This window comes from Odontomachus brunneus, unplaced genomic scaffold (assembly GCF_010583005.1).
Source record: "Odontomachus brunneus isolate Ranch 3 - 2012 unplaced genomic scaffold, Obru_v1 Obru_scaffold_025, whole genome shotgun sequence".
Lineage (NCBI taxonomy): Eukaryota > Metazoa > Arthropoda > Insecta > Hymenoptera > Formicidae > Odontomachus > Odontomachus brunneus.
In genome coordinates this window covers 2678172-2690079 of record NW_022639475.1, presented here as the reverse complement: position 1 = coordinate 2690079, position 11908 = coordinate 2678172, and the positions used below count along the sequence as shown (strand labels likewise).

At 39.7% G+C, this 11908-nt stretch overlaps 1 protein-coding gene across 1 annotated transcript in view; it reads left to right on the top strand.

Annotated features, from left to right (window-relative positions):
- The first annotated feature begins 6366 nt into the window (after positions 1–6366).
- The window catches only part of LOC116842398, an 87752-nt gene continuing 82210 nt past the window's right edge, over positions 6367–11908 (top strand). Inside the window, exon 1 of the mRNA XM_032811570.1 lies at positions 6367–6547. Coding sequence (XP_032667461.1) covers positions 6467–6547 — 81 coding nt within the window. The 5' untranslated portion in view covers positions 6367–6466. The remainder of the gene's footprint in view (positions 6548–11908) is intronic.

The window sequence follows — 11908 nt, the reverse complement described above, 5'->3', positions numbered from 1 at the left end:
TTTCCCCCCCCCCCCCCCCTGGGTCGCTTGACTTCTCACTGCGACCTTGCTGGAAGGATAGAGAGAGAGAGCAATTATTTCGTTTGCTTAATTCGCCGTTAACGGGACGCGCGACGAACGAAAGGCGAAATTCGGCAGCGTTATTTCTGCGAGAGCCTCCGACGTGGTAGCCTTCGGCGTGAATTTACATGAAACGCGCGTAAAATTTGTCGTCCTTGACGAGGGAAAGAGACTCTTAACGAAGAAAGTGGTACGCAGTCGTCTTGCGACGCAACGTTAACGACGAACGGGATTACCGGTGCGTGAAAAAAATTTGTATCGCGTTGTGTTTACGTTTCTTTCTCGTGTACGTGTTGCTTCACGGCGCATTTAGAAGCGAGTTGATTTCTCACTGACTTCCGAGTCAATCGACTCCGACTCCCGCGATGTAATTCGAAAAGCAATGAAGAAACATTTTAGCGCAGAGAGAAATTATTGTCGAGGCCGAATGTCTGGCTTATAACTGGCCGTAGTTATGCAAGAATGTTACGACCCACATGAAGTACGTTTCAAAAGAAATGTAGACGAAAATTTGATACATGATTTAAAAAGTATAAATGACACTGACGTTCTTTGCGATCGTTCGAGATATCAATGGTCAATTTTCTTTTCTTAAGGATATTCATTGAAACCTTCAAACTTAACCTTTACAAAATGAGTGAAAAAGATGCAGTTAGTAAACAATATCACCACTAATAGAAAAGAAAAACTGTTCTTTTTTTTTATTAATTTTAAGCGTCCGTGAGGCTCGCATCCTTTTTGTTTTATGCAGAAAGATGTATGGACTAGAAGAAGCAGGAGCTATTTGGCCAGCGGGATAAAAATTAGCAAAATCGATTATTTCTACTGTTCTTTAGCAGATTTCAGAATCAAGCAAGCAAGAATTTCAAAATTATTTTTGATATGTTTAAAAATCTTACTTGCTTAATTTTGCCCAGTAAACACAAAGTACCATTGATGTTACAATGTCAGCTCAATCATATTATATATTACGTAATTGTTACTTTGTTACATAACAAAGTAACAGTTACCTAATATACCATATGATTGAGCTAACATTGTAACATCGATGATACTTTGTGTTTACTGGATAATTTGTTAGAAAATACTAGAAATATAATCGATTTTGTCAATCAGCCTCGGTTTCTTCTATCCGTTACTAGCGAGAATTCCAAAATCATAATTTTGCGAGTTGAATCATTCTTGCATAATTATGACCAATTGGTCGTGGCGACGGTCGAAGTCGAGTGATTGCAACGCGCTCGATCCTTCTACGTGCACGCGAAAAGGCTCCTGCCTACTCTCGATCAATTAGATTTCACTGATTGCGTCCCAAGGAGCGCAGACGTTCTATTTAGTCTTACGTAGGTGAAAATACTGGCAAGACAGGCGATCACTTTCCTAAAATATTCACGAGTTTCACTCCACAGGCTGAGCGTGTCTAGATACGTGTCTCGCTTGGTCAGTCGTTTGCATTCGCATTCGCGTTGATAGAATTCTGCAAATCCATTTGTGGACTTGTATCTGCTCTACTCTGCGCGTCACATAGCTGACTCAGCCTCATCTTCACTCATACCTCATCCACGCTAATCAGCTATCTATTCAAATTAATTTATATTTTTACTAAAAAATAATAATAGATCTATCCAATTCTGTCAGTATTTTTAATACTAAATTTCTCAGTAACTCTAAGAGCTGATTCAGCGATGGTAGTTTAAACTAAGAATTAGGTTCAAATTCTGTTGCAACAATGTGTTTGAACAGATTTGAAACTTGAGATGCTGTGAAAAATTTTGTGTTAATGCTTAGAAATGGTGAATATGAACTCAACTCAAAATAACATAATAACATGTTAAATTAACATAGGGAAATGTAAAAAATTTGACAAAAATTTTCACATGGATTAGCTTCAACTCAAATACAAAATATCTTTTGCCGTGTAAGTTTAAACTACTATCAAGAAATCTAAGTACTCGTTTTTTAATAATAGCTTAAATTTAGTCTTGAGTTTAAAATCGGTTTAAATACGTCAAATATATCGTTGGAATAGAGTTTGCGCTTAAATCTACGTTTGTTAAATCTACTTTTGTTGGAAAATCTGTTCTAAATGAACTGATATTCGTCCTGCTCGATACGTCGCGTCGCGTAGCGTAAATCCCGTGTCACACTACGGATTGGAAATTGAGGATTGCGGATTGAAGATCAGATTTCGACGAATCAGTGCGCTTTGGTCTTGGCCTGCTTGGCTCCAATTGGTCAAGTTCCAATCTTCAATCCACAATCCTCAATTTCCAATCCGTAGTGTGACACGGACTTAACGCACGCGAAACAAGAAAAGAAAAAGGATAATTGATAATCCGCCGTGAAATTAAGACCGACACCCCCGGGAACTTTATCGCGATGGGGGTGCGCGACGGCGCGCGTCCGCGTTGCCGATCGTCATTGTGTCGTAAGATGCATATTCATACGGGGACGCATGGGATCGCATCAGGCCGGAAATCGATGTAATTCGGCCTTCTCGCGAGCGATACAATGCGCACGCCGGCGGCCATCGAAATTAATAGTCGCTATTATTTGGCCTAGTGAATCGGCTAAGTGTTTGGCGCGCGTATCCTGCCTCCCTAAGCAAATAGAATAGGCACTTTCGCGATGCACCATTTATTATGTGGGCTGCGACGAGATCATTGACGACGACGATGACGACGACGACATTGCGTTCGCCGTATGAACCGGAAGCGCTCGCAGTTTCGTAATGAAGAGCGATGGTGTGAGTCCGCTTTTACCTTAACCCCAGAACACCGCACTTGGATGGTGTAGCACACCCATGCTATTGTCGAAACGTCCGCCGTTTCCATATAGTGAAAGATTGAAGGGTAAAAATGGAATGAAGATGGGATGAGAGTAAAACATTTCCATCTTTCTTCTTTACTTTCTCTCTTCAACTGTCCGTCCTGGGCAGCTCTGTCTGTTGCTTAGCAGATCCCACGTAGAAAATATTTTAGGATCTAATTAGAATTCAGCCCAATTTATCACAATAATTCTCCTTCAAAGTGAGAAACGTCTTTTAAGAACAAATTTTTGCCGTTCACACAGGACGAACGATACTAGCTGATACTTGTCTTCGTCTACATGGCTTCTCTGTAGAAATTAGGACTCTTCAGGACCATTTTTCTTGAGAACAGGGACTCAGGTTAGAGAATTATGTATTTGGGGTCGACTCGACGTGAGCTTCAATCCGTGCAAAAGATGTCATTATCGCAGGCCCCGAAATGAGGTGGGACTCGTATGGGCGCTTGGCTGCACTCTTTGCACCGAAGCTCGAAGGGTCAACAACGTAACCGCGAGAACGTCGCCGGTGCGATTCCGTCGTCTCGCTCATCTCCGTTTGGCTGCCGGTGGGTTAGCGAATTTCTGGCGAAGGGCCAAGGCTGCCTGTGCGCGACGAGGGTGTTAATCGCGTGTGTATTAATGGGCGAGACGCATCAGCGGTTTGTTAAAGAGCCGCCCCGTGGTCGTAGGTTGTGTTCGTCCACGTGGCTCGCGCTTTAGCGCTTAGCAGCTCATAAATCGCCGCGACAACGAAGCGGAAACGCTCTCGCGGACCCGCGAGGATACGTCGCTGATAATTGGGATCGCGAGTCCTCGGATTCTGCGGATTCTTCGCGGGACCGACGAGAGAGATCCAGCCCTTCCTGCTCCCCCTCGCGTCGTCCTCGAGGTCGTCGAACGTCTCGACGCGATCCATTTCCGGACGCAAATTCGTTTAGGAATCCGCGCCCTTTCTCCGCTAAGGAACGCGCGGACGTCGGTAGAGCGCGAGAGATGACGAGCAGAAGCAGGAGGTTAATATCGAGGCTCATCGATTATCTGTCTCCCCCTTTTGCGTCGAAGCCGTACCGATGATCCTCTCCGGACGACGTTAACTCGAGCGGGCAACCCTTCCCGCGCGGTTCATGGTCGGTTCTCATTAGCCACGCATGTATCCGTCACGTCCTCTCATGCACTCGAGTCACTGTCGCGCTCGTGAACAAGCCTGCTCGGCTCATCTGCTCGCACTCGTCCCCTAGTTTATTATCACGGCATTGTTATCGCGGCCAAATACGCGGTCTCGCAGTTGAATCCGGAATCGAAGCGGAATTAGAGTTGGAATTGATGATCTCACTTGAACTTTATTCAGTTCGACCTGATTGCACTTTGCGTGAAATTTACATTAACGTTGAATCGGGTCCTATTTGAATTTCCATTCACAATCATATTTTTTGAGATGTACAAAACAATTTGAGTCTGCCGGATTTCGAGCAATTTTGAACTCTCTCTCTCTCTGTAACCTTGTCAAGCATCAATATTTTTAGATACATTTTTTTCTAAAAATATAAAAAAGTTTTAGTTACAAGATAATAGCGCGATAAAGTCGAAATTTGTAAACAGACTTGCGTTATTTTGAGATTTTCTGGAACGTACACAGCAACCTTGGACTACCCCGTAACTTTGTTAAAAATCTATATTTTTGGATAATTTTTTCCAGAGATATAAAAAAATTCGACTACAAGATAGTATCACAATAAAATAAAAATCTGTAAATAAAATTAAATTATAATTAAATTGAAATTAAAATTAAAATTTTGATTCCTATACACAGAAAAAAAATATTAAAATAAAAATCTGTAAATAAAAATCTGTAAATAAAATAAAATTATAATTAAATTGAAATTAAAATTAAAATTTTGATTCCTATACACAGAAAAAAAATATTAAAATAAAAATCTGTAAATAAAAATCTGTAAATAAAATAAAATTATAATTAAATTGAAATTAAAATTAAAATTTTGATTCCTATACACAGAAAAAAAATATTAAAATAAAAATCTGTAAATAAAAATCTGTAAATAAAATAAAATTATAATTAAATTGAAATTAAAATTAAAATTTTGATTCCTATACACAGAAAAAAAAATATTTCGCAGCTAATCATAGTTTGCTGAAAATGTATTCGTTGTACTTAAAAGTTTGTTGCTACAAGTGAAACTTTTCTTACACGGGAAAAACGGTGTAGTTCAATATTGGATCTGGTTGACACAATCAGACTTATGTATGGGCCAACCGTATTGGCTTTCCCGTGTACTGTTGCTACTTCATCGGTTTCATAGCTAAGTACGTGTCTACCGGCAGCTGAACCGTTAAGTATCCATATGTTACAACAAGACTTAGCCACCACACGCAGATTCTTGCTGCCGCGGCTTCTCTTTCTCCATGCAGGTCTTCAACTCGACAAACTTGAATTGCGAGTTAATCGGGGGACACGTTGCACCTTCTGTGTATATCTTCGTGATATCTCAGCGACGCGTCTCGGCGATTCCCGCCGTCGCAAGGGACGCGAGGGTGAGCCGCGACGTCGTCGATCAAAAGAATCTATCTTCGCCGGCTGGCTATCCGCGCTCGCGCGTGTCATTATCCTTCCGTTAACTGACGCGCGAACCGTTACCCGTTCCTGCTTCTCCGAAGGTATCCGGCCAGGTCGGACGCGCGGAATTCGCGTAGGTCTCCCGATCTCCCACGATCGGGACACACGTCTACTCTTACTTTCGCTTAACGACTCGCCGCGTATCGCGTATCGCGGCCGCGCCGTGTCGAGGAGACCCACTGAGAGAGTCCCGGCGAGGCTCGCTCACTCGTTCGCTCCGGAATTTCGACTTGTCATTCCGTTTCTTTTCTTTGTTCCTTTTTCCTTTTTTACGTACCAATTTCCCCGTCTCATCGTCACGCGATCATGACTCCCTCGGCCAGCGCGGGTCGTGTCTCGAACGCTCATACACGACACACACGCGTACGGCGTACAGTCGAAACGGTTTTTCTCTCTAGTTAAGTTAGTATCTAAAGTCGTGTCTGTTATATTTGAGATACAGGATTATTCAGTTCCTCGAGCATCACTGTTAAATGCAACGGCTTAAGTCGGAATACTCTTGGATGCATTAACACACTTTTATATTGACTTGATGAAATTTACTTTCACACCGCCTATTGTCTTTTCGACTTCTGTGTCAACCGGTCGACCATGCAAGTTCGTGTACAGTGATTTCCAAATATGACAATCAGATGAGTCAGTAACTTCACTAGGGAGGAAGTGTGAAAAAACTGCTTCGCTCTCGACTGTACCTGTTTAAAAAATAACGCGAGATAACTCTTATCTCTCGTCGATCGTAATCTAACGGTGATTCATTTTCGTTTTACTCGCGCATTGTGGAAGGTGCGCGGTGAGCCACGTGCAGCTGCTTATCTTTCTTATTTTTTTTCGCGGAAGCTACATCCAACGCATGGAACTCGAAGAAAATGATCTATACCTTTGTTGCAGAGAATGGAATGAGCCTGGCGCGACCACTTCAGAGATGAGATCCTGACGAGGCAACAGAACGGATATCCCGCCGTCGCGATGGAGCCGCCACTCACGAGCAAGGTTCTGCGGGCTCCGAATCTGAAGAGGGGCCAGGAGAATATCAGGATACAGGATAGGGTGAGTTATCGTATTTATCACGTCTCTGTTATCACCGCTACACGAAGAAAAAAGAAAGCTCGGTTCCTGTAATTGACTTTCTGTTGTTCGGCAACCGGACGAGAATTCGCTAGTGAGAACAAAAGGATTCCTAAAGGAGATCTCTGTTCAGTCAAGTGTTCCTAACTATCTCAAGCGAGTTTAAATGTCACATGACAAACATTCTGACGAATGTTTTCGGTCGTGATAACAAAGATTGCACCTCTGAGTCATGAGTTTTCGTCCGGTCCTTATTCAGATGCACGAACTGAGATTCTTTCTTCCGTACAGTTGCATCATTCTACGGTAGAATATGTATACGGAAAAAATATTGCAGTTAGTTGCAAAAGTTAGGTGCAAAAGTTACGTTAAATTTATATTTCTCTTTACATTATTTTTGTTTTGTGAATAATGGACTATACTGAAGTTTTGTAGCCGAGTTTCTAGCTAGTAACCAGTTTTTCCTAGAAAATCTTTTACTTGGATATTTACTTAAATCTACATTTTTTTATTGAAATAGAATAAACAAATGCTCTCGTGAAAAGTTAAGAGTTCGAAGAGAGCTGAAATTTTAAGATATACATTTTCTCATTTGAAAAATATTTTTTCTCAATGCAGAAATATATTTATTACTGTAAGTAAATATATGTTGTTAGTTATATGTTATTCTCACTGAACAAATATTTTTTTATTTCTTAGACATTTTTTCTCTCAGTGTAATTACATTAATTTTGTAGTAAAAAGTCAAACTTGCATAAAACAATATAATAATTTCGCTTATCATTCTGTATCGTCCAAGGTTATAAAAAGCCTCGTTGTAATTTTCACTGCAATGTTTTCTCTGTGTATGGTAAACAATTTTTTATGGTAGAAATTATACGGTAGGAAATCGGAATAACTGATCTTCTATCATTGGCGTTTACGCTCGAATACGTACGATAATTACAACGAGCGGAGTGTCGTCGACGATTTCACGATGACGATGTATGTCAGACTTTTCACCTTATGACGAAATGTAGAAGAGCGTCGTTTAATTGACGTCATTGCAGATCATTCTTTTTCGAAGCGTCGTCTTCGTTATCGCACTCTTCCTTTTCGTTCTCTGTTCCTCTCCTCTTTCTCTCTCTCTCTCTCTCTCTCTGTTGCCGCTTGCGTCTCGCAGGTATTTCGCGTGTGGGCAGACCGCATTGTTGCGTTGCGCTCGCTGCACTTGCATCCTGCATTCCGCTTTCGGTCATCTCGAGGTCCCGACCCTCCTCCTCCTCCTCCACCTCTGTATGGAAAATGCGACGTTCCATTTCCACCGCTTTCGTTTTCATTCGACACGACGAGGCAGCCATCTCGCGATGTACATTTCCCGCGTGTGACATAAATTTTATTTACTTACTTATTATATATACATTTTCTATTAGATTTGTTTTACATATTTTTATTTCTCGCTATTTATTATTATTATTTTTCTCGAGACTGCGTGAAAGCCGAACGCGCCTATATATGCGCAATATTCAATAAATCACATGGTGATATTACTGACTCACCTTAGACTTTGACCAATTCGTCAAAATAAAAAAATAATGATGTCATTAATAATAGAAAAAGAAAGACTGCTATTTATTATTAGGGAAAATGGAAAGACGTGAAGAAATATGGACTATACTGAAGTTTTGTAGCCGAGTTTCTAGCTAGAAACCAGTTTTTCCTAGAAAATTTTCTACTTGGATATTTACTTAAATCTACATTTTTTTATTGAAATAGAATAAACAAATGCTCTCGTGAAAAGTTAAGAGTTCGAAGAGAGCTAAAATTTTAAGATATACATTTTCTCATTTGAAAAATATTTTTTCTCAATGCAGAAATATATTTATTACTGTAAGTAAATATATGTTGTTAGTTATATGTTATTCTCACTGAACAAATATTTTTTTATTTCTTAGACATTTTTTCTCTCAGTGTAATTACATTAATTTTGTAGTAAAAAATGTATATTTACTTACAGTAATAAATATATTTCTGCATTGAGAAAAAATATTTTTCAAATGAGAAAATGTATATCTTAAAATTTCAGCTCTCTTCGAACTCTTAACTTTTTACGAGAGCATTTGTTTATTCTATTTCAATAAAAAAATATAGATTTAAGTAAATATCCAAGTAAAAAATTTTCTAGGAAAAACTGGTTTCTAGCTAGAAACTCGGCTACAAAACTTCAGTATAGTCCATTATATGAAGAAATAGCCACGTAAACGTAAAACGTAAACGTAAAACGTTTCGCGAACGAATCGATCGCGTGGGTGCGTTATGTCACCGTGATTTCTGTATAATGTAATCGATAAAAATTATCTCGAGCTTCGAGTTACATTGCAACGATACGATCATACCCGACGGAACATGTGTCGATACGAAGAGGCGGTCGCCGATAAACCGAGGTGTTATCTTACCGACCACAGACTACATGTACTTATCGAGGTTCACAGTAACAAGCGCCCTCTCGAATTTCGCGCGAATATGTGTGAGAATGCGCTTATTATTTGTTACATTTGTTTGTCGAATCCTTGAACATTGTTCAGAATACGTCACGCCGTGTAATTCGTTCGGAGAAACGTTCTCCTGCAATTTTCTCTTCATCAGATTCAATACACTTTTATATATCTTATCCGTATTTTTTGTTTAATTATTTATAATTATTTTTTTCAATTATAAATTAAATTGTCGCAATGGAATTATGATGGCGACAGAGATTGGAATCCGTCGACTTTAATCCTTTCCATAAATCATGTATGAATGTAAAGTGGAAATGCACGTACTGCACTCACAGTCGATATTTTTCGTGGGAAGCTTTTTCCGTCACTTTGAAAAGAGCCAAAAATCACATCTCCGCGACACACGGTCTGGCGGTCGGATGCTGCGTCGTAGAACGAGACCCTGCGACACCCACGTGCGCCGCCACCACGACCAAAAATACAATTGTGTGTAAATGACCCGCGTGGGCCGTTAAATTGCGAATTAGCGGTCACCAACGTTGCGGTCCGCCGCGCACTCAAGCTTCATGAACGACCCGGCACGCGGAGGTCGCCCATTTTTGACGATTAATTCCGCAGAGACGAGGGCTCGCGAAGTGTCACCACCACGACACGCCGAGCCTCGGACAATCTGCCAGGGCGACGTCAACTCGCTCGACTGAATCGTCCATTCCATTCCGACGATCGAGGACGAGAATTTATCCCACTTGACCTTCGAGCCATCTCAACTCCTCGGATTCGTTTCTCTTGCGGAGTCGTTCGGACGACGTTATTGAAAGCGTGTCCGCTCGCGCTAAGTACTCTCAGAAAAATTTTTCTCATAGTAATTAAGGTGATCAGATTTCCCAACCCCAGATCTAGGACACTTCGTAAGTGTGTGCAGAAGAGGGGAACTAAAAATTATATATATATATAACAATATTTTATTTTTTCATATATATATATATATGAAAAATAATTTAACAACAACGAGAGCTTGCTACATACAGTAAAAAGCTGTTGCCAAGATAAAACTGTAGTGTCGTATCTTAATATTGAAAGTATGAAGCTGTGTTTATCAAAGTTGTGAGTTTTTTTTTAAAGGTCTTTATAAAAAGCATTTTTGTAAGAATTCACGAAAGTGAAGGTTGAGCGATCGAATATTCACTGAGAAAAGGATTTGATTGTTGAATCCAAAATTTCGTTAAAGTGGGACCAAATGTCTGATAAAAGCAATCAAGAAATTTAATTGCCGCTATTTTGCTTTGCTTAGTAACTAACAAATAAACCTACACAAAAGGTATACTCCGATTTCTTTCTAATTCGGCACAAATGTAGAAGTACAAGAAATATTTAGGTCATTTTTTTTCATTTTAGCCTACTTTAAGGTTTACGGACAGTTTATAGCTTTTTAATATTCTCACTCCTATCATCAACAAAAATGCATTAAAAAAATAAAATTGAATACAAGATATAGTTAAATAATTTTAACAAAATCGACATAGCTGAGACACGAACCATTCTAAATTTCTTTAGTCGAGATTCCAACCGAAATATTTTAAATCTATGCTACATTAGTCAAAAATGGTTCGAATCTCTGCGAAACCAAGAAAGAGAGAGAGAAATCCGGCAATTTTAATTAAAATTTTAACAAAATCAGCATAGCTGAGACATGAACCATTCTAAATTTTTTTAGCCGAGATTCCAAACGAAATATCTAAAATCTGTACTAAATTAATAAAAAATATTTTGAATCTCTACAAAACCGAGAGAGAGAGAGAGAGAGAGAGAAAAATCCGGCAATTTTAATTGAAATTTTAACAAAATCGGCATAGCTGAGACATGAACTATTCTAAATTTCTTTAGCCGAGATTTCAAACGAAATATTTTAAATCTGTACTAAATTAAAAACAAAAATGTCTCGAATCTCGGCCAAACCGAGAAATTATTTGTATAAATAAATTTTTTTCAACTTTGTACATGTTTTGTTTAAACATTTTATTATTTATACAAATAATTTTACACATTTGACTTCATAATCAGCAAATTAAAAACGCCTATATCTTGTATTCAATTTTATTTTTTATGCATTTTTGTTGCACTTGTTGATGATAGAAGTGAGAACATTAAAAAGCTATAAACTGCCCGCGAAACTCAAAGTGGGTCAAAATGAAAAAAATGTGACCTAAATATTTTCTGTACTTCTACATTTGTACCAAATTAGAAAGAAATTGGAATGCAACTTAACCTAGGTTTACTTGTAAGTGAATATATTATATTACTGAGTAAATATATTATTGAGAAAGTAAGACAAAATAGCGGCAATTAAGCTATTTGGTTGTAGCTAACAGACATTTGCTTAATCCCATTTTAATCAAATTTTGGTTCCATCGATCAAATCCTTTTTTCAGCGTACGTTCGGCTCTCCCAACATTGCATTCATGCAGCGTTGATAAATTCCTACTGCGTAGTAGTAATGTTTGGCAAAATCCGAGCATAAGCGCTAAAAACTGTCGTGACGAGAGTCGCGGCTGGTTTTTCCCCCGTCGGTGATGTTGTGTCTCATTCGCAGCCGCGTCCCGCGGAGACACAGTGCGTTGACCGGCTCCGACACACTTCGTACGCACACGACCCCCGCGGGATGTACGTGTGCTTTTACTTTTTATCCGCACGACCAATGCCACATGCGCTCGCGCGGCAAGGTGGACGGCTGGCCTCTCTCGACGTTACCAGGCGTGTTGTGTTGCTACCGCTTGCACATAACGCAACGTGCGACTGCCACTTCCTGTTGCTCGTAACGGTACGACGGTACCATCGATTGTTCCGCGAGCCCTGTTCGTGAGAGAGA